The sequence below is a fragment of the Syngnathus scovelli genome, chromosome 16 (assembly GCF_024217435.2).
Source record: "Syngnathus scovelli strain Florida chromosome 16, RoL_Ssco_1.2, whole genome shotgun sequence".
In the NCBI taxonomy this organism is placed as follows: domain Eukaryota; kingdom Metazoa; phylum Chordata; class Actinopteri; order Syngnathiformes; family Syngnathidae; genus Syngnathus; species Syngnathus scovelli.
In genome coordinates, this window is record NC_090862.1 from 10,378,290 (window position 1) to 10,399,931 (window position 21,642).

Below are 21,642 nucleotides of genomic sequence, written 5' to 3' on the forward strand. Positions count from 1 at the left end.
GAAAATGGATGGATGCATTTTTACATATTGAAGAGGGGACTTTTATGTACAACAGTGTTAACTGCAAGTGTGTATTTAGTCGTTAGACTAAAATGCTATTTAGTCTTAGTTTTATTTTAGTCATCTGGAATCTTTTAGTCTTAGTCTAGTTTTAGTCGACTAAATACAAATTCTAGTTTTAGTCGACTAAATGGTTCTCCAGAATTCCCAGTCACTGGAAATATCACGCTGGTTGTTGGATTTGGTTTACAATTAGGAAAGCGTGCTATCCGCGCCTCACGGCAAAACCCATAGCCAATCACCTGTTATCCAATGTATTCACTGCATGCTCCTTTTATTTCTTCAGTTTTAGGAATAGGCCAAGACTCTAAAACTAAATTTAGACTCACACTGTTTGGGTGAGTGTTTCATTTTTTTTCTTACTGTCAAAAAAGAACACAACTGACTTTCACCCCCCCCCCCCAAAAAAAATATAATAATGTTACACTAAGTAAAATAAAGCACTGTTTGACATGATAGACCTGGTTAAGACCAAACTATATATTTTTTATACTCAGAGACCCAATATTCCCCCCCATGAGTAAGCACTTTGCAACGGTGGAAAGGTAAAACGCGAAGAACCCTCGGACAAACCCTGACTGCAGGTGGGTGGCCATCTGCCTTGACCGGTTGGGTGGAAAGAGACAGAGAGAGACAAACTTAGCACTCATTTATTACACATTTCTCCTTAAAGATGCAATTTTGTTGTGTACAAAGAATTTTATGGCTTTCCAGTCTCGTCCATTATCTTTGAGTGATGGATTTTCATTTAAACATTTTTCACAGTCCTCCTTTCGAGGAACCCTCATTTCTGTCAGGAACTGCTTCAAATAACATTGGATAATGTTTTTTTCTGTCTCTGACCAGGGTATTCTGGATTTCACTGTAAATAAACAAAGAAAGTAAGAAAGTGAATAAATAGATGGATGGAAATGATTATCATTCATTCTTCTTAAACAAGCACATTACACAGGCATTACTAGTCATCCATTTTCCTTGTTAACAAATGTCAAACAAAGTGTTTGATTTCAGGGAGACAATATATTTTAGAGTCACTACACTAACACACACTTTTGTTTAGATGGCTGTCCCCCAACTGCCTCTCTTGAAGTAGCAACTGTTTCTTTACCTTCCTCTGAGTTTTCTGAAATCACATGGTCAACGATAAGACGTTTGCACTTATTGTGATTGAAAGTCACAATGCAGATGTAAATAATGAATGAATATTCAGTGAAAACTTACTTTCTTGACTTTTGAGAGTGGGCCTCTCAGACGGAATGTCCTTCCTCTCAGAGTCATTGGGCTCCTCTTCAGCTGAAACTAAATATTTTAAATCAATACTTGTGCACTAAAAGTCATTTTCCTTTGCTTTGTTTAATAATAAGTGTAGCAAGTTATTGAAACCCTATACTTACAGTTTATGTTTGGCATTAAGCCCGCCAAGGTCTGTCCTTTGAATTGCCCCACTCCACTTTCCATGACATAGAGGAGTCTACTGACTTTTGCTGTTTGCATCATCATCAGTAGCATCAGAGATATCCAAGGGAAGGGAAAGCTGTTGCACACTGGTCTGAAATAAAGACACACAACGTATGTACCTTGCAAACAATAAACTGTGTCAATATCCTCGTGTGTGTGTGTGTGTGTGTGTGTGTGTGTGTGTGTGCGCGCGTGTGCGTGTGCGTGTGCGTATGTGTGTTTGCGTGTGTGTGCATGTGTGTGTGTGTATGTGTGTGTGTTAGGCATGTGCAGGTGTGAGCAAACAATAAACGTAACTGTCTGCTTTGGCCTTTTTGTTGCTTCAGCTCACACGTCAAACTTGAGGCACTGGGGCCCGGGGATTCAGCCCGCCACATCCATCAAATTTATGTTTCAGAACTCACTAAATTAGGATTAAATTAGGATTTTTTTTTTTTTGGCAATCACGAATCTTATACCTAAATATTTAAAGTATTTACATCGTTTCCCATTTCAAATTCCACCTGCCGTTAACTATATAAAACTAACAATCTGTAATAATATGATGGATGAGGTTATTGTACATTTATATCATTTTCTCATGACTGCATGGATAAAATTGTCAATGCGATGCCATAGCGTGATTATTTCAAGGCTTAAATGAAGGAAGATTCCTGAATGGTCCATTTTGCTGATGGATGCTTCCGGATAATAAAACTGGATGAAGCCGCAGGGTCGGCGTACAAAACCCTCGAGAGTCAGACACAGCTTGTCTTATTGATTGAAATGACCAAAAGAACGAAGCGTGCGTTATTGACAGCCGCTCACACAAAGTCTCATTGAAAACTCTAAACTATTGGCAAAAAATACAACAGAGGGAAGGGTGTCGGTATCAATTTCCCCCTCATGGAGATGACTAATTCAGACAAATAACCCCACCCTTCTGGAAGTTTTATTACGTTTGCAATAACACAATTCAAGTGGTTCAGGCATAGAGCCCAGGGAGACAACTTTGTTTGGCTGTGAATCTAAAGCTCATACGTCTTCATGACAGATCACGTTTTCACGTCTAGCGCATGTCGAAATTTTGTTCCCCATGGGAGCATTTGAGGGCTGACCTCTTCATCACGCACATTAGAAGAAGAAGCCCGATTCCCATTTTGACGTGGCGTGTCATCCATTTCACGTTGGCCTCCATTGTCGTGCGCTGCGTTTAAATGACAGTGATACATATGCCGCATTGCAAAGACAAAAGCTTTGACAACCCCCCCCCCCCTCCCCCCCTTCCGCCCCCATTCGGTGTGCACGTACAAAAATATGACGTTTTAAGAGTGGATTCTTTGGTTTGGCATCTGAATGGGTCGAGGACCACAGTTCCCATTAAAATGCACTTGGGGGTAAAATGAAATTTGGCAGAGCGGGCTTGTAATCATCTCTCGTTCCCTCTCAGTTTTATCTGCAGAGGATTTAGAGGATCCTCCCTCCCCCGTAGCATGCATTAATATTCATAGACAAAATTCCCAGCTTGCTGTGTTGCTGCCTGTAGCGCTCTCACTTGAGAATGTAAAATATGGCCGGCAGCCTGTGTGCGTGTCTATGTGTGTACGCATCTACATGTCTACGTGTCTACGTGTGTGTATGACCATTAGGATTTTCATACGCCGCTCGTGCACATCAACCTTTCAACCTTGTTTTGGAACCCATGCACTCATTCCAAATGTACATTATGTTTCGCAAAATGCCAACGATAATGGACACACACACACACACATATACAGGACTGTCTCAGAAAATTAGAATATTGTGATAAAGTTCTTTATTTTCTGTAATGCAATTAAAAAAAACAAAAATATCATACATTCTGGATTCATTACAAATCAACTGAAATATCGCAAGCCTTTTATTATTTTAATATTGCTGATTATGGCATACAGTTTAAGAAAACTCAAATATCCAATCTCAAAATATTAGAATATTTCCACAGGCTAAGTAAAAAAACGATTTATAACAGAAAAACAAAATCAAACATTTGAAAATGTCCATTAATTAGGTCATTTGCATTGTTGGGTCTGGTGTCTTTCAGCTTCTTCGTCACAATACCCCACAAATTCTCTATGGGGTTCAGGTCAGGGGAATTGGCAGGCCAATCGAGGACAGTAATGCCATGGTCAGTACACTATTTTCTGGTGGTTTTGGCACTGTGGGCAGGTGCCAGATCATGCTGGAAAATGAAATCATCATCTCCATAGAGCTTTTCAGCAGACGGAAGCATGTAGTGCTCTAAAATCTGCATTTATTCTGGACTTGATGAAACACAGTGGACCAACACCAGCAGCTGACATGGCTCCCCAAACCATCGCTGACTGTGGGAACTTTACACTGGATTTCAAGCAACTTGGATTTTGCTCCTCTCCAGCCTTTCTCCAGACTCTGGCGCCTTGACTTCCAAATGAAATACAGAACTTACTTTCGTCTGAAAAGAGGACTTTGGACCACTCTGCAACTGTCCAGTGCTTTTTTTCCATAGCCCAAGTCAGACGCTCCAGAAGTGGCTTGACCTTGGAAATATGGCTATTGTAAGTCATTTCACGGGCACGTCTGTGAACAGTGGCTTTTGATACGTAGACTCCAGCTTCAGTCCACTGTCTTTGAAGCTCTCCCAAATTCTGGAAGTGACTCTTCTTCACAATACTGTTAAGGCTGCAGTCATCTCTCTTGGTTGTGCAGCGTTTCCTGCCACATTTCCCCCTTCCAACATACTTTTTGTGGATGTGCTTTGAAACTGCACTCTGTGAACAGCTTGCTCTTTGAGAAATTTCTTTTGTGTCTTACCCTCCTGATGGAGGGTGTCAATGATGGTCCTGTGGACAGCAGTCAGATCAGGAGTTTTCCCCATACTTGTGATTTAGTTTACTGAACTAAGCTATGTGTTTTTCAAGGCTCAGGAAACCCTTGCAGGTGTTTCGAGTTAATTAGACGATTCAAGTGATTAGTTGAATACCCTACTAGTTTACTTTTTCATGATATTCTAATATTTTGAGATAGTTTATATCTTCTTCTTCTTAATATTTTCTGAGCCAGTCCTGTATATATACACACACACGTATACACATGACGCTTTCAGTTGCTGTCTGAAATGCGTTGGCTCTCGCCTGTGTATTGATTTGCCATTATGTGGCATGAGGGGGGTAAATCCATGGCTCTCACACGAGGATAAGAGAGAGATATCACAGACAAAGCGTATCGAATGGAAAGACGCGGGACACGGCGTGGAAGTCAAGCAATCTCCTCAGTGCCTCTTGCACTGGTTTAAGACGAGGCTCGTGAATTATGTTAAGGTTTGCTGAAGCAGGCTTTTTTCCGTTTTAACCGCATCTGGCTTCTTTGTCGTACTGCGAATGGAAATTTGCATGTATTTGTATTAGTCAGGATCGATGTACTTCCATCTCTGTTGCTGTTTGCGCTTGACTTTGAAAGCAAAAACGTACGACAACAACACTTCACTGACCAAGACGGATGCGTGATCAGGCTGCTGGCAAATGATGTCCCCGGAGAATTTTGTAAGCCGGCTGCTGCTGGTTGTCAGTAAAATGGGCGTCTGTCAATGACAAGAGCTTTGAAATCTGATTGGACAAACAAAAAAAATCTCAATCATTTACTGTGTTGGGGAGAGCGCAGCCAAGAGAACAGCTCTAAAATTAAAAGAATACAATGTTGGGAGTACGTTAAGCTAATTTTATAAAAGAAATCCTGCAATCCTGTTTGTAAATGTAAAAGTGCTTTTTGTCTGCAAAATATTCACACTCATGCACACGCACTCACTCACTCACTCACTCACTCACTCACTCACTCACTCACTCACTCACTCACTCACTCACTCACTCACTCACTCACTCACTCACTCGCACGCTCACACACACGCACACGCACACGCACACACACACACACACGGGGGGAACACTCACTTTAAACCTCAAAGTCTTTGTGTGCGTGTGTTGTGATCTCAAAACTGCTGCAGAAGGCACTTTTTTTAAGTGATTGTCACCACTTCTTTTAGGCAAACAATGACGAGCGGCTCCATTATCTCCGTAAATTGAATACAAATCTCCGTAGCGCTCGTGCAAATAAATTGCGCGCTTTATCGCCGTGCTCCTCCCCAGACGCACGTCTCCTCTTTGCAGCCAATGGAAAGCGAATCACGCATAAATAAGAAGAGGAGGGATGCAGGCGACCAGCGGGCGGGTGGGCGAGCGAGCGAGCGAGCGCACGTGTGGCTGAATTTCCATATAGATAGACACGCACATTAAACTTGGTTATCTGCAAGCTCGCCATCCACTCGTGCTCTTATTACGTTTTTGATGGAGAGACGGCCACCGGCTCGACTTTGACGTTAACGGCCACCCCCACCCCGCTGCGTGTCGCTCTGCCCGGGACACTTTGTTGGTTGTTGGCTCCGATCTGATGGGTCTTTTATCAAAGGAGTACCACAGGGAACAGTGCTCGCACCACTTTTGTTTATGTTTCGTCGCAAACATCTTCAGAACTGCTGGCATTAATTTTCAATTAGATTCCAAAGCGTTACATTACTTTCTCTGAAAATAAGACCAATATTATTTAGTGTAATAGTATAATTTTGTCATGACCTTAAACATCAATCTATGACTGAGCGCAAGCTGGCAACCAATGTTAGCAACTTTGCCATCAACATTGCAGAGGTGCAATGCGACATACAACACTTGGCGCTTAGCACGATATACTGAATGAAAGAGGAAGGAAACAAAACGCTTATCCATCCCGCGGCTTACATGTAAATTAAAATGCAATTAGAAAAGGCAAATAGGCTGCTCCCAGGAGATTGCGAAAGGGGGGGGGGGGGGACAAGAGGGGTAAAAGGCTCTCAGGATAAGGGCCCGTGTCACTCATCATTAGCGTGGCATTGGACAGGAGGGGAGCCAAATCTCAACACAAGCTCGCGGGCACATTTTGTTCACGTCGCAACGCTGATGATAACGACGGGAATCTTAGTACCTTAAAGACTAAAAAGATCCTCCATGTTGTTTTTTGTTTGGTGCTATTGTTTCCCACAGCCTTTTTTGTCATCGGCGGCAACGCATCCATCAAAGTGGCACGACTGTCTTCCTCAGCTTCATACAGTATTGACAAGTGTCCATTCTGACAGAATTCCAGCACCCCATCCCCGACGGCTCCCCGCTGACCACTCCGTCCCCCTTGAAGTCTGGTGCCCCCGCCCCGCTTCCCTCCGCAACGCCCCCCCGCCCGGCTCCCAGGGATCAATGGGCGTATAAGCGTATGGCGGATGAACCCCACACGACAGCCTCGCAGGCAGGGGAGGGGGGGGGCATGCGTGAGGAAGAAAAGGGGAGCCCATCCTGGCAGGGCAGCACCCCACAATGCAGACCTGTCGCTTCGCTGCAACAATGGAGGTGACAATGACACTGGAGGGGGAATTTCCGCTACTCACCCCACCCCACCTTTCAAGCAGAGGCGGACTTATAGAGCAGACTCAAATTCATAGTTTCTTTCCATTTCAAGTATGAACGTTGAAGGCTTCAAAGGTCAAAATGCTGCTGGCATGATCATTTGGAGCGCTCCCGTTTTGAAATTCAGGTTAAAAATCATAATGTCTTAAATTTGTTTGCCGAAATGTTGTTTTGTAAGTGCATCAAGTTGAGTTAGCTTGCGTATGAAATACGCCAAATGTTATTTATTTATTTATTTATTTATTTTCAATGATGTCCCTGTTAAAATACTCGTCATGAATCGTTTGTGTGCCTGGACCTGAAGCAAGAATGAACGTGGGGACAGTCGTCGTTTTGTTTTGTCTCGTCACAAATCCACCCAGCAGATTGACGCTACTGAAGACGCTGGCTTCGTTGAGGTGTTTCCACCAAATATTTGCGGCCCCCACTGTTTGATAGTGTACTTTAATCACCGCCCGCTAAGCACCGCCAGGCTCTGGAGCCCTCTTAACATTTTTCTAATACCCCCCTCCCTCCCCCTCTACATTCTGTCCTTGCATTCTGTCCCAATCAAGTCTTCTCTTCCAGTGGATGAACGAATCGGATGCTTCTCTGGGCCAATGCGGAGATCTCTCATCATGGCCTCCTCCTCCTCCTCGCCTCTTTTATCCCCCACCACCCTGAACTTACTTTACCTCAAGCCTTCTTTTACATGCACGCACCCACAGCCCTGCCCTCCCCACCCCTTTGCTGAGAATATCTCCATTCCCTGAGCTGGCCCTCCTGGCACAGTAGGGGAGTACTCCGAGCTTGGCCTGAGCCACTCTTTTATTTTTGGGGAAAGGTGATTGAAATATCTGTGTTTCCTGCAGAGAGAGTTGCAGAGATCATGACATAACTTGACCCTGGTCCTCCCACACTCGTGCACCCAAATATAACATTTGAGCAAGCGCATAAAAACCACATGAGCATTTCTAAAGTGCTTCACAACCCCTGCCCAAGGCAGTATTTCTAAGCACTTTATATTACGCCACATACATACATTTCTATCTTTTTACTATGCTGCATTCAAACACAGACAACCTTGTCAAAACAAAACAAGGCCGTGCAGCGATAAAAAACGCGCGGGGGGAGGAGGGGGGGGGGGGGTGGCGGGGCAGACAGCCTGACCTTGTGTGCTGCAGATAAGTGTTGCTTTTTGACCTTGGTGTGTTGCAACAAGGTCAAAATAAACAAGGTCCTGTGAGAAAGTGTTTCTGTTGGCTTCTGCAGGGAGTCCAAATGCGCTGTCGCGTTCACGGGGCAAGGATGACATCAACAAGGGGGGACGTGGGTTGCGCGGATAATTCAATCGTTTCCGTTTAATCCGAGTCCTGTTACACCCACAACATAGTCAACTTGTTTATGGAGACGAAGATTTTGCCAAACTTTAGCTGCTCGTGCATGGGGGCTTTCATAAGGAAGACGAGAGTGTTGTTAACAACGCTGCCAACTTTGAATGAAATCGCAAAGTATATCAAATAAGAGTTCAGCGCGATGAAAAATTAGGACAACTGTCAAACGCTGTACATGGGCGCGTTCAAGTTATGAAACACCGCTTTTGTACGTTCGTGGGTGTTTCCACTTGATGTTACCAATTTTGGTCGCTGCGCACACACAACACGTGTCGTGTCAACACGTCACGCACACCTGCTGAAGAAAAAGCTCGCCCTGTTATGTTCACGTGCAATTTAAAACGTGAACGCATTTAACAATTTCTATTCTCGATAACCGGGCGGGCGATGAATTAAAAATGTCATACAGCCGGTGAGGTGAGCAACGCCCAAATCCACAAACACGATAACGTTAACCCCTTCCACTTCTTCACGTACTCAAAATGCATTTTGGTGAATATAATGTACATTTTCAGAGGGTGTACATTCCACGCTCAAAGTCTTTAGCAGCAATTGAATTTCTTTGCGCGTCACTGTCTCTTTTTGCTGTTGCTAGGCAAGCAGGGCGTGTGTGCTCCGTGGCCGCGGCTGGAGGGCACCGCGGGGCGGGGGGTGGTGGCAGAAAAAAACTGTAATTGGGCGCAAATTCAACGCTTTCAATGAGCGATTTTGCTGCCAAAGGGATCTTAAGCCTCCCCTGCGTTCATCTCTAGTGCATAAGTGCCGAATTGGAGGGCGCGCGCGGTTGGATTTGGCCGCTTTCTGTGCATGACCATATATGGCAAGGCAGAGATAGCTCGTGCTTGCGCGCAATAGGCTGCCCGCCGCGGTTCGGCTTTACAGGCTCCGTTTTAACCCTTGTCATGCTGAATTTATTTTTTTCGACAATAAAAATACTCGTCCGATACAGCGCGGTTGTTTTGGGGCGGGGAACACCGCTAAAAAAGAGCTTTTGCATTTCGGCTGCGCATTTTTTAATCAAGTCCCCAGTGATTTTCTTATCTCGTGTATTGAACTGTTACTGCGCGCGTAAAACTGACATGGTAATTTGCACATTTTTTTTCACACGTGAGGCGAAATTAAAGGGGAAATGAACTGCTCCGATTAATAATGGTGGCGTGCAAGTGGAAAAGTTGAAGATTCACAAACTTGGAACGTGTTAAATTAACGGCAGTTGAGCCCAGAGGACACAGAACTGCTCTCATATCTGTGTGTCTGTGCGCGCGAGAGAGAGAGCGAGAGAGAGCGTGTGACCTATATTTGCTCAGTGCAGTGAGCAGATCCAAATGTAAGCCTCTGCGATGCATTACTGGGATTTTTTTTATTTATTTAAGAAAAGGTATAACGCAAAGTAAAATCATAAATAAATAAAAAAAGTCAAAAAGCTGCAAGATGACAAGCACGTGCATTGGTGGAGGATTTGAAAGGGTGAGTAAATACAAAAAGCAGAATTACAACTGAAATCTGGCAACACTGACAGAATACGACACACACACACAAAAAACTCAGTCAATTTTCACCATGGGTACTCACAATTCACTCATTTTTGGATTCTGGGTAACTGTAGGGAGGAAAGCCGAATTGCACCGGAAATTCACCTCTACATTATGCATTTCACCCTCGAAATCCTCCCTACAAATAATCGCGGAAGGTTTCATGCAAAATATCTTAGAACGCAACAGCACGTTTCGTCAAGTAGCATTTAACATATTTTGTTTGTAAATCGTAATGGGCTTTCATTACAAAGAATTGTCCTACGTTTTAAAGTCCCAAAAGCATTCCGCACCTGTCCCTCACCAGTTTCTATGCCACGTAGTTCTTAAGTATTTAAAGTCACACAAGACCCTAAATTAAGACGCGTTGTCTTTGTTTAAAGCTGCTCCAGGTTCATAACTGAGTCGTGCTTGCCTTTTATTGAGTCATTTAAAAGCGCGATTGCGGTGCCATTTTTCCAAATAACCAGCCTGCTTGTGAACGAACGGACCACTCCTCTTTTTGTGCTTAACATTTTCACACGCATTGCGCGTGCAACATTGCATTGGAGGAGGGCTTCGTGACATGAAATAAAGCAGGGGCGCCTATGTGCTGTGACACTTAACGTGGTGATTTGTGTGAATTCCCACACGTCCACAACGAAGGTGAAGAAGGGATGGAGCCCAACCAGGAGAGGTCTCCACCTCCCCTCCTGACGTCATGCGCCAAAGCCGGAGCTCTTGCACGACTGGATCAGTTCACTACCGCTCGCCTGTGACTCTCTCTGCACACTGCCAGGACTGTGTGTAGACTGTAAAAAAGGAGGGACTACGGGAGCTGGAGGGGGATAACACTTCAGATTTGGATACACACTGGAAAACTACCAAGGCAGCGAACGAACGCGACCACCCTGCCTTGTCTGGCTTTTTCCCCCTTCTTCCTTGCACATCGCTTTCGCCCCTACCCCGTCGCTTGCGGTCGGATTGCGGCGAGAATGGAGCTCCCTGCCGCCGGAGAGCACGTCTTTGCGGTGGAGGGCATCGAAAAGAAGCGCATTCGCAAGGTAAACTGCGTGGCGCGTTTTATTTTTTTATTTTTTGGGCGAGGGTAAAAAGGCGCACGTATTGCATTGGTGCGTTTAAAGCCTCGGGGAATATACATCTCTCTCTCTCTCTCTCTCTCTCGCTCTCTCTCCCAATGAACGCAGGGGAAGATTGAATACCTGGTCAAGTGGCGGGGATGGTCTCCCAAGTAAGTCCTAATGCTGCATATTCCGCTTAATTTGTGGATAATACAAATCGGCGAGGGCATACATGGGCGCGGTGTGTGTGTGTGTGTGTGTGTAGGCGGGCAAGTGTTTCATCCGTGGATGCCTTCACTAATTTATGCGAGGGGAAAAGGGAGGGTAGGCACGGCTATGTAATCCCGTTTTAATTATTTCAGCTCTGCCAACGAATTTGAGAGACAGTGCTGCTAAAATGGCCGACTGTATGGTGGCGCGCGGAGACAGCACACGCACACACGCACACACACGCACACACACACAGACACACACACACACACACACACACACACACACACACACACACACACACACACACACACACACACACACACACACACACAGATGTGTTTTGCTTGATTTCACCCTCTTCCTAACCAATTGTTTGCTGTCAGACGTGCTGCTTGTTATGCACTGGCTGTGCTTATGTCCATATCTAACCTCTAAACTGTTATCGGTGTTTTGTTGTCCCATCATCTTAATGACAGTTTTTTTGGGCCCCTTCCTGCAGATACAACACATGGGAGCCGGAGGAAAACATCCTTGACCCGCGCCTCCTCGTTGCATTTCAATACAGGTGAGACTCGCTGGACTTTGAATGTGGGCCTGCTCCAACTCGACCGTGACCTTTTATGGGCACGGGGGAGGGGCTACACTCCACTCTCCCTGATACCCCTCTTGACCCACTCACTGGTTGCTATCCTGGGAAAAGGGCTGGTGGGAGTTTCTTGAACAAGGACACACTCGACATAGTTAGGAAACATTGATTATATCACGCATTCTATTGCAAGATCTTTTCTGTGAATATGATGCATTATTATTATTATTTAATTATTCTTATTATTATTATTACTGAATGCTAACACGGCCAAAGATCACGTACGGGCCTGCAGGACCCGTAGACGCACTCACTGTAAACAACAAATTAGCATTTTCCAAAGAGGCTAATGGACACGCCAACTTGTACGGCACATGTGCGTCTGACTGCGTCCTGATGGGCTGCCCGTGCGCAGTTTGCGTGGAATCCTCCCCGTCCGCTCCTGGCGGATGGATGGGGGAGGGGATCCCACAAGGGAGCCCGTAATTGCTAAATCTTCTGTGAATAGGGGTCACCTCGTTGGATTTCGCGTTTGCGCCCGACTGTTTATTACGGCAGCCTTGATATCTTGAACATCTGTCGGCCCAAAGCGTGCTCGGTTGGCCGGCCTTCATCCGCCGCTGGTTATTTACGAGTCAGTGATTCGTCAAGGTTTATTTCTGGTAGTAACGTTTCATCCTGGCCTGGCCCTGACAACCGCATTATCCACGTTGTGTCTCCAAAAATCCCCCCTCTTCTTTTTTTCTTCTAAACTATGAGCCCGTATTCATGCTCTGGGGTTATCTACAAGCATTCATTCAGTTTGACATGTACCTCATGACCCTGATTACCGTTGTGAAGACGTGGAGTGGCAGAAGGGAGAATGTCTGAACGAGCCGCAGCGAGTCTTAATTGAATTTCAGCAGGCATAATGACAACACGTAGCGGGACGATTACCAATGCAAATAACGACCACAATGGTTTGCGATGGCTCACGCACGTGACGTGTTGGCTTTTCATAGCCAAACTGCACGTTTGACCTTGAATACTAGGTGAAGGAAAACGGAAGACGGTCTCCCCCGCCCTTTCGGCTTCGTGTGACGTGACGCGCCAAGCTATCATTTTGCTTTGTTTTTGCAGGGAGAAGCAGGAGCAGCTGATGGGATATCGCAAAAGGGGCCCCAAAGCAAAACATCTTCCACTGCAGGTAATTGTCATCACGCCTCTCCATGGGTGAGTGGTCAGACGGGAGAGGGGGAGGGTGTAGATTCTTGTCAGGTGTTCTCGAGCGGCTGTTATTATGCTGGGCGTTATTTTTAGTTTTCCTTCAGATGGCAACGGGAAGGGGAGAGAGGTTGTCGTTCTGCCTTGTCCTCACTTTGTTTCCTAAGGTTGCGCCCGATCTAGCTTGTTGTATCTGACTGTTTAGTGTTTCCTCTCACCGGGTGGATAGTCACTTTTGGACACACTTAGTTTAGAGCTAGTTGTTCCTTGTTTGAGCCTGGCAAAAAATGGCTAAAATTAGCGCTGTGTTGTGCTTGGGTTTGCCTCGTTTTCGAGGTTTAATGGAGCTTGTTAGGAAGCAAATATGGACGTGCAGGCCCATCGCTGCGCTCAGTCGGTCGTGGTCGGGAATCAGAGCTGAAGCGTGACATGTCTGCTGGCACTTGTCTGACCTGAGGTCACAGCCAAAGGTTCTTGAGCGTTACGCTCTGAGGGGTCAGCCTGTGCCAAAAGGAAAAAGGGGCGAGGCTAAATTATAACGGTGGGGCAAAAACATTGTGGAGATCTTTATTTGTTCATGTCAAACAGTGTAGACAAAAATAATTGTCTGCATTCCTTTGCGCAATCAGCAAAGCTTTGTAGAACTAATGCCTCTTGCTCAGGTCCACTCGAGGTGGCCAAAACATTCCGACACGGTCATAAAAACAGGAATCCCCATCCTTTTGACTAAAATATCTTGTCTATCCTTTTAGGTTCCCTCGTTTGCCCGGAGGTCGCGTATGCCCGCGGGCTTGGAGGACGCCTCTCCGGACGTAGATGACAGTCCCAAGGAGGATGCCGTCCCGCTCCAGCGTTGCCAGCCCCAGCAGTATCAGCTGAACAGCAAGAAGCACCATCAGTACCAGCCCAGCAGCCAGGAGGTGCCCGTCGATCAGCTGGCCAGCACCAAGAAGAAGTACGTCTACCAGCTCAACAGCAAGAAGCACCACCACTATGAGCCTGACCCCAGCATGTACCAAGCTCAGGCCTCAAAGCTCAAGAAGGTGGTCAAAGTTCAGGAAGCGCCCAGCAAAGCCGCCAACCCCGGCTGGAATCTGCCGCTGGCGCTGCAGCAGAAATGGCTTCGCGACAAAGACACGAGCTGCTTGAGTAAAGTCAAAGAGCTGGCGGTGGAGCTGCGAAAAGCTGCTCCCAAAGACGCGGAAAGCGAGCAAGCGCTCAAGCCTAATCCCAAAGACGCCACGCTCCCGAGCGCCGTCAGTGGCAAAATGAAGATCATAAAGAACAAAAACAAGAACGGACGTATCGTCATCGTCATGAGCAAATATATGGACGCTCACAAGGTTCACGGGGCAAAGGGCAAACACGGGGACCCATCAAGCGCTGAGAAAAGCCAAAGTGGCCAAAACAACCCGGCGCACGGAAGCAAAACGGCCGAGAACGGTATTCCCAAAGAGATGTGCAGCACAGAGTGCTCCCCGAAGGACAGGCACTTCTTCAAGCCTTCGCCCAGTACAGCTGAGGAATACAACACGGAGGTCGCTCGGGGTCAGGCTGACCTGCCCGATGATCTGCCGCTGCAGCTGACCGCCAGCTCGCCCCCGACCTCCTGGCCGGCCGACGCCAACGTCCCCACGTCCGCCGCCATGATGGACCACATCCGGATTCCGTCCTATCCCGGCAGCCGCAAGAGAAAACTCTCCGAGCCTGTGGCAGAGCGCGGACTTCCCAAGGCTCCCAAAATCCTCGGCCTTTGCGACAGCGTGCTGGGGCCGCCTCAGCACAAACCCATGGACCTTCACTGCGCCGGACGCATCGGTACGTACCCGTCTGATGCCATGGATTGCGCTGGCCAGGAGGAGCCCATGGATCTGAGTTGTCCAAAGACTAAGAGGCAGACTCAGCTGGAAATTCGGCCTGAGCCGCTGCGGCCTGAACTTGCACCTGAGCCTGAACTGCAAGCCCAAAGTGAACCCGCTCCCCAAGCTGAATCCCCGCCCGCTCTCCAAGATACCAACACAGCAACCCAGGACATGCCGAACAAGACTAAAGCGGCGCTGGCTCAAAAGATCTCTCCTTTTATGGGAAATATCATCATCACTGATGTCACAACAAACAGTCTGACAGTAACCTTCAAGGAGTACGTCTCTTTCTAAGGAAGCCACTCACTGGACAGACGGATTGTGTCCAAATGTGCATAGTGTAGAAAAAAAAAACAAACATACAGAGATTTTGTACATATGCAAAGTTATAATTTATCATTCAAATTTAATATGTTTCCTACATGTTTTATACTGTAACTCTGAAACGTAGCCAAGTAAGTGCCCTCGAGGATTTCCGTGGATACATTCAACAAGATGTGTTCCGCTTCAAAAAAAGACAAACACTCTACGAGTATATTGCGTTGTTTCATACCTGCACCAAACTTGTAATCTCGGATGTGTAAAGGTTCATATGTCTTTTGTATCAAACTCGATCAATTATTTGGGGTCCCGCTGCGCATTAGAGAGGGACTTGTCATGTTGGTATAGATCAAAGATCAAATTGAAAGCACTTCATTACTTTTTCTCCACCAAGCAATGATCGTTAATTGCCTTCATTATTCAGTTTGCCCTTCTTCAGGTCGTTTTCAGAGGTTTGGACTCGATTCAGTCAGGGGCATTATAATCGATTCGTCATTAGGAATGTGGTTGATTGCGTGGAAACAATAGTTGTCGTTATGTCTCGAAGTAACAAACTGATTGTTTCTCAAGAAAATGAATTGTCCCGTTTTTGTTCGGCACGCGTCTTGAGATGCAAACATGACAAAGACGTACGCAAACTCTCTTTCGTCTGACAAATGTGAGCTCTCACTTTTTTAGCATTGTTCATCTCATGAATATTCCGTGATGGGAAAAGGCGGCTGGCTGCCGTTTGTTTGGCTCGCTCGTGACCCGTCAAATGTGACTCATCAAGGTTTTGCTGGGCACACTTAAAGACGAGCTTGCATTTTGTTGATGCTGCTTGAAATGCAAATGTTGACTCTCGCCTTCGAGATGCACACTGAATGCAAAACCAGCTTAAGAATGCTAAAATGCGACAAGAATGAATCGGAAGTGAGCATATTTATTTGGGAGAAGCTGCAAGGGATCTTTTAACAATTGTTTCCATGAATTTTGCTGTCCTTTTGGGTTTTGTTTTGCTTTCATTTGTCGATGCACTCGCTTACAAGGATCGTCATAACGTTGCTTAGGGAGACGAGTTCGCTTACTGCTGTTGGCACACTTTCACAATAAAGAAAGCAAAGTTCCTCGCAAGGCTTGGCTCTTGATCATTATTTAAAATTAATGTTTTGAATCTAACGCTTAATGTGAATGTTGAAGAATATGTGATAAGATGATTCCAAAAAATCATCAACTACCGGGGCTTAAAAATTGTCCAGCATGGAAAAATGGACACTACTTAAAGCTTACATATCACGTTTATAAATTCTTACGTTTCACATTTTACTCATTCAGTTGTGGTCTATATAAAGTGAAACAGCAATGCTTTTGTCTGAATTCCTCGTTTTGATAGCATCACAGGTCCCTCTTTTATACTTGTTCTGAGGTGCGACTCAGAGCAAGCCGTTTTAGGACCTGTCACTTTAAATGCAAATGAGATACTTTGCCCCACTCCTTCCCGACCACAAGACGTGTGCCTGCCTTTCTGGTCTGACGTATTTGTAGTTTTTTAGCTGAGGTAGAGTTTATTTGCGCCGCACACATTTTGATTTATTAAAAGATGTCAACAGCAGAAGACTTGTCCATACAACCATACATAACATGTAACAAAATAAATTCCCATACAATATTTATGAACACGTCTTGTAAACTGCAGTCAAGTTAACCCGTAAGCTAATGCTAGCGTTAGCAAGAAGACAACGAATACATTTAACACATTATTGTGTTCCCCAAGAATAATACAGCACCTTCAATGCAATTCATCTGATAAAACTACTCAAAATACATCCACAAGAAGTGAAAACAGAGCGCACAGCTCTAAAATCAGCAAAAAGACTGACGCTAATGCTATGTAAACGAGGGCATCATAGAATAATATGAGAGTGAAATACAGTTGATTATTTTTGTGTCATCTCAAGCTTACTGCTATACTGTGTTCGTCGTTTCCATAGATTGAAGGAACTGACCCATCAACGAAACGAAGTCTTGTTTTGTTTGTTTTGTTTTGTTTGTTTATTTCGAACATTGAAAGAAATACAAGAAAAAAAGTAAAAAATACAGAAAATTATAACTCCATAGTACAATAGAACATAAAAAAAAGAAAAAAAATGATATTGCATTATAATTTTCCCTTTATAGTGAATTCATATTTGTTCAAAAGGGAGTAGAAGGAAGCCGAAGGCTAAGTCTTTCGGCGAATCCTTATCTGTACTGACAAAAGATTTCAGAAACACTCGTCCTTGACCAAGCAGGACTTTGCCCACAGATGTGGGAACACTGCTTGAAAAATGAAATTTGACCAGGCACTTCTTTGAGGTTCTGATGCTGAGAGACAGTGCAACGGGTTGTGTGGATTGATGCATCCAACAACGGAACATTTTGATTTCTCCACTTCAGCATGGACTTCAAAAGTCTCTCTGAGTAATAAAGATGGCGGATTTGCGAAACCGTTTGGCCACACCCATTACCTTGTTCGGTAGTCCCGCCCCAAAGGATGTGACGTAATAGATAAAAATAAGTAACAGAAAATGGAGAAAACTGAACAGAGTAAAAAATAGCTCCCAAACAGATCATAAAAGTATCCTTGCAACACCTGGAGGAATAGATTACACTTTCCTACAATCTTGGAGACCCCAAGTGCACGATAAAATGAATATAAAAGAAAAAAAAAGTGGATTTTCCATGATGTCTTTTTTAATGCAGCAACTGTTGCGACATGTTTGAGCCTCAATTCAATTGTCCATCCATCCATTTTCTATAACGCTTGTCCCCACGGGGTCGCGGGTGTGCTGGAGCCTATCCCAGCAGTCATTGGGCAGTAGGCGGGGGACACCCTGCACTGGTTGCCAGCCAATCACAGGGCACACAGAGACGAACAATTTGAAGTGCTCAATCGGCCTACCAGGCATGTTTTTGGGACGGGGGAGGAAACTGGAGTGCCCGAAGAAAACCCACACAGGCACGGGGAGAACATGCAAACTTCACACAGGGAGCGCCGGAGGTGGAATCGAAACCGCTCCCTCCTGTGAGGCGGACGTGCTAACCAGTGCGCCATTGAGCTGCCAAGTCAATTGTAATGAAGTTAAAATTTCAATCAAAACTGAAACCCCAAAGATGTTGAAAAAAATAAATGCTTCTCAAAGAGCAAACAAAAGTGAAATACACGTGAACTGCACTTAGCCTGCGACTATTACGTGCTAGCAAGAATTGCTGAAGGTGCTACAAGATTTGCACTTTGTTTGGATTTTACTGCCGTCGTCATGAAATATAGGCTGTCTTATCAAAAACAATTCTGCATAAAGGTCACTCACATGATTAAACTTCCCTTCTACATAAACCATAAACGTGGAGGAGGGTAGTATATCGGAAGCCTGCTGTGTGTCATTCTTTTGTTAATCATTTCCTGGAAACGCAGGTATTGAAATGATTCCTTCACCCCCTAAAATGATTGAAATAAATAAATAAATAAATAAATAAATAAATAAATAAATAAATAAATAAATAAATAAATGTTTTAAACAATAGAAGCATAGCATGACTTTTTCTTTCCCTGCTAGCTGGGTTGTCTTGTACTGCCTCCAGTGAGGCCTGACCAAATATGGTTGTTAAAGGGCAACAAGCAGAACAAGAGCAGGAAAAGGAGTGTCAAAACAAGCCAGTGACATTTTAAATATGTTTCCTCGGGCACGCTCGAGTGAGTGCGCTCGCTGGCTCAAGGTTAACTTCGCGGTTCTCTTGTCGTCGACTTCTTTTAAGTCACCGTGACTCAGCAATTCTGGTCATAAAGTCGAAAACCGCAGTTACATCGAGTGATGCAGTGTGCAAAAAAAGGGGCTTTTTCCAAAACAGATCACATGCTCTTCCGTGCGGGTCATGCGTGTCTCTCCGGTTTCTTGATACTGGAAGCTTATCTACGGCATAATTTGATTCTCTCGCTCATGTGAACTGCTTGTGGACGCGGGGGCACCCGTGTGCGCGTGCGCTTGTGGTCGACACGATCATGAGTCGAACTGCAACGGCACATTCCGCCTTTATCGTCAGACCTCGTCTGAGGCCTGCCTTCAGCCTGCAGCCTGCATGTTGGGTTCGAATATATTTTGGGCCTTACTGGCCTGTATAAATGCCAAGGACATTACGCCAAGGACAGGACGCTTGTTATTATTGTTGACATGTTGTAGGTAATTCCAACTGTACACATTTTGAACAAAAAACAACGAGGGGCAGGTTAGAAATGTATGTTCGCCCTACAATAATGCTCAGTTTTGACTGACACTTAAACAGCGTTGGTGCAGTGCAGAAGTCTATTGTGAAATTATTAGAGACAAGTGTACCCCATCATGAGAGCGCGCTGAATTGATCACAACCGAGCAGAGAGATGCAGAACTTGCAATGCCTTCTCCCCTCAATATCGTGCAGGTCTTTTCGCTCATTTTAACGTCACGTTGCAAAAGCAAAATGTCGCCTGGGCATTGCTGCAAATGGAGCCGACGTGTAGCGTGCGCCAGTTGCCCAGAAACCACACAGCCAATGGCTCACTGTCTCTCTCTCTATCGCTATATATATATTTTTTTTTTGGTGGGGGGGAGCTACGTCGCGTCAAGCGCCTGCGCCCAAACGTGAAATGCAAGCGTGCATGCTTGCGTGCGTGTCAGCAACAACCTGCTTTGCACACTGCCGCTGTCTCGACTGATTGGCGTTTTCCCGCGGTTTCGCCTCGCATCACGCTAGTGCGCGCTTTAATGCAGCAAACGTGCATGGGTCTCCTGCTTCACGTTGGCGTGCAAGCTTCCCTTATTTGCTCACAGCCTCAACATCGTCTAAGAGAGGCAACAGACGCTTGTTATTATTGTTGTCAATAAATAACTTTGACTTTGCTTGAACATTTTTATGGAACTCATTTGAAGCAGAAAAGAAGATCGTTTACGTGAAAACGAAAATAGGTTGCAGTTTACCTTTTAATTTTTATTTTACAAACTAATGTTTTATAACTGCCACAACTGGGTCACTGTCACAAAAGCAACGCGTTATTAATAACTCGGCTTTTTTTTCATTTAAAAATAAGACGAGGCACATCATATGGCGTGCGTGCAAACAGCAGGAGTAGTCATGTAAAATTTATTTCAACGACAATCGCCACGTGGAACATTTAAACACACAAATACACGTTGGAATTGTATTTCTTTTATTTCAAAATTTGACCTACATATTATGTCGTTTGAAGTATAGACGCGGAAATGCTCTCGTTCCGTTTCATTTACAACTGTACAATGCTCGATATGATACAAAATCGCTACAAATATAATAATAATAATAATAATAATAATAATAATAATAATAATAATAATAATAATAATAATAATAATAATTATCATCGGTCGTTTTATTTTACTAATATTAAATTAAAATCGTGTTTTGTCTGATTTTTAATGAACTGATAAATGCACAATGATTATCTTCCAAAGCTAAAATTAATATACAATGAATGAACATTCTTACCTTGCTACAAATGACGAATCTTTTTTACCAAGACAGCCTACAGACAGAAAAAAAACAAAGTGTCATAATATGTTTTGTTTGTTAGGGTTGTATAAAAATGTTAACTCGAAAATGCATTTCTGGTCACATCAAATGTTAAATATAGCTCATTATGTCTTGTCAAAGTGTTTCATGAGCTGTTATTGTAACTCTTTAGTTAACAAGACGTAGCGGTTGCAAAGTCAACATGCCATTTCAAAAAGGAGTTTTTGTGACCAATTCATACGGAAAAATGTTTAGGGGAGAAAATGAGCGTTCTTTTGTTGTTGTTTCATTTTTAATTAAAATGGGTGTTTTTAGCTGAATGTAATTGTCTGAATTTAAATTGTTTTTTAAAATTCAAATTAATTTTTGCACATGTTTTAAGAGCTTGCACGCGCAGTAACACATCAGTCAGATTTAAAAACAGATGAAATGAGGCTTAAGGCCTATTTGAATGAAAACATTTTATTTCATATCTTTTGTTCGCGTTGTTTTTCTGATAAACGCAGGTTTTGTGTATTTAATTTATGTCTCTTTACCATGTTAAAAGCAGGTAGGATAACGCAGGTTTGGTGTATCTGATTATGTCGCTTTACCAGCAGGGAGGATTCGGCGTGCGTAAGGTAAATATAAAAGCGCAATTATATGAACATTAAAGCGCTGGAAAATAAGCGTGATTATAGGTATAAATATTAACTGCACCTAGAATGACAAAATAATGTGATGATAACGTCTGACAAACCATTTCATCATCCTTTTTACACTTCACGCTCTCTTATGGCTATTGCCTGATCAATATTTCAGATTTAACTCTTCAATTAGCATTTTGGTGTGAGATGGGAGTGCTCGTGAATAGAACTAAATTAGAATACACAGAAGTTAAATCCATCTTCTTTTGAAAAGTTTACCGGTGGGACTTTGTGGCTTGCTCACGGAAAGGAGCGAGCAGCGAGTCCGC

At 44.3% G+C, this 21,642-nt stretch overlaps 1 protein-coding gene and 1 long non-coding RNA gene across 7 annotated transcripts; one reads left to right on the forward strand and one right to left on the reverse strand.

Annotated features, from left to right (window-relative positions):
• Positions 1-694: 694 nt before the first annotated feature.
• Positions 695-11,650, reverse strand: LOC125983502 (uncharacterized). Of its 4 annotated transcripts, none has more exons than XR_007486734.2 (6): positions 11,106-11,650; positions 5,006-5,120; positions 1,455-1,609; positions 1,282-1,359; positions 1,111-1,183; positions 695-922 (listed from the first exon to the last, which is right to left on the reverse strand). It is a non-coding gene; the product is annotated as an uncharacterized lncRNA (long non-coding RNA). The 4 variants fall into 4 exon arrangements; XR_007486733.2 differs by lacking the exon at positions 11,106-11,650 and adding an exon at positions 9,944-10,098; XR_007486735.2 differs by lacking the exon at positions 5,006-5,120 and having other exon boundaries at positions 11,106-11,646.
• On the forward strand, positions 9,678-16,262 carry cbx4 (chromobox homolog 4 (Pc class homolog, Drosophila)). Of its 3 annotated transcripts, XM_049744774.2 has the most exons (6): positions 9,678-9,838; positions 10,549-10,946; positions 11,091-11,134; positions 11,677-11,742; positions 12,883-12,949; positions 13,719-16,262. In XM_049744774.2, the coding sequence occupies exons 2-6, from the start codon at positions 10,878-10,880 to the stop codon at positions 15,120-15,122; spliced, it is 1,650 nt and encodes a 549-aa protein (XP_049600731.1). In that variant the 5' UTR covers positions 9,678-9,838; positions 10,549-10,877; the 3' UTR covers positions 15,123-16,262. The 3 variants fall into 3 exon arrangements, with proteins under 3 accessions (XP_049600731.1, XP_049600730.1, XP_049600732.1); XM_049744773.2 differs by lacking the exon at positions 9,678-9,838 and having other exon boundaries at positions 10,383-10,946; XM_049744775.2 differs by lacking the exons at positions 9,678-9,838; positions 11,091-11,134 and having other exon boundaries at positions 10,383-10,946.
• Positions 16,263-21,642: the final 5,380 nt, after the last annotated feature.

Coding starts and splice junctions, on each gene's coding strand:
- cbx4 (XM_049744774.2), top strand. CDS start 10,878: ATGGAGCTCCCTGCCGCCGGAGAGCACGTCTTTGCGGTGGAGGGCATC. Junction 11,135..11,676: donor TGGCGGGGATGGTCTCCCAA/GTAAGTCCTAAT, acceptor CCCTTCCTGCAG/ATACAACACATGGGAGCCGG. Junction 11,743..12,882: donor CTCGTTGCATTTCAATACAG/GTGAGACTCGCT, acceptor TTGTTTTTGCAG/GGAGAAGCAGGAGCAGCTGA.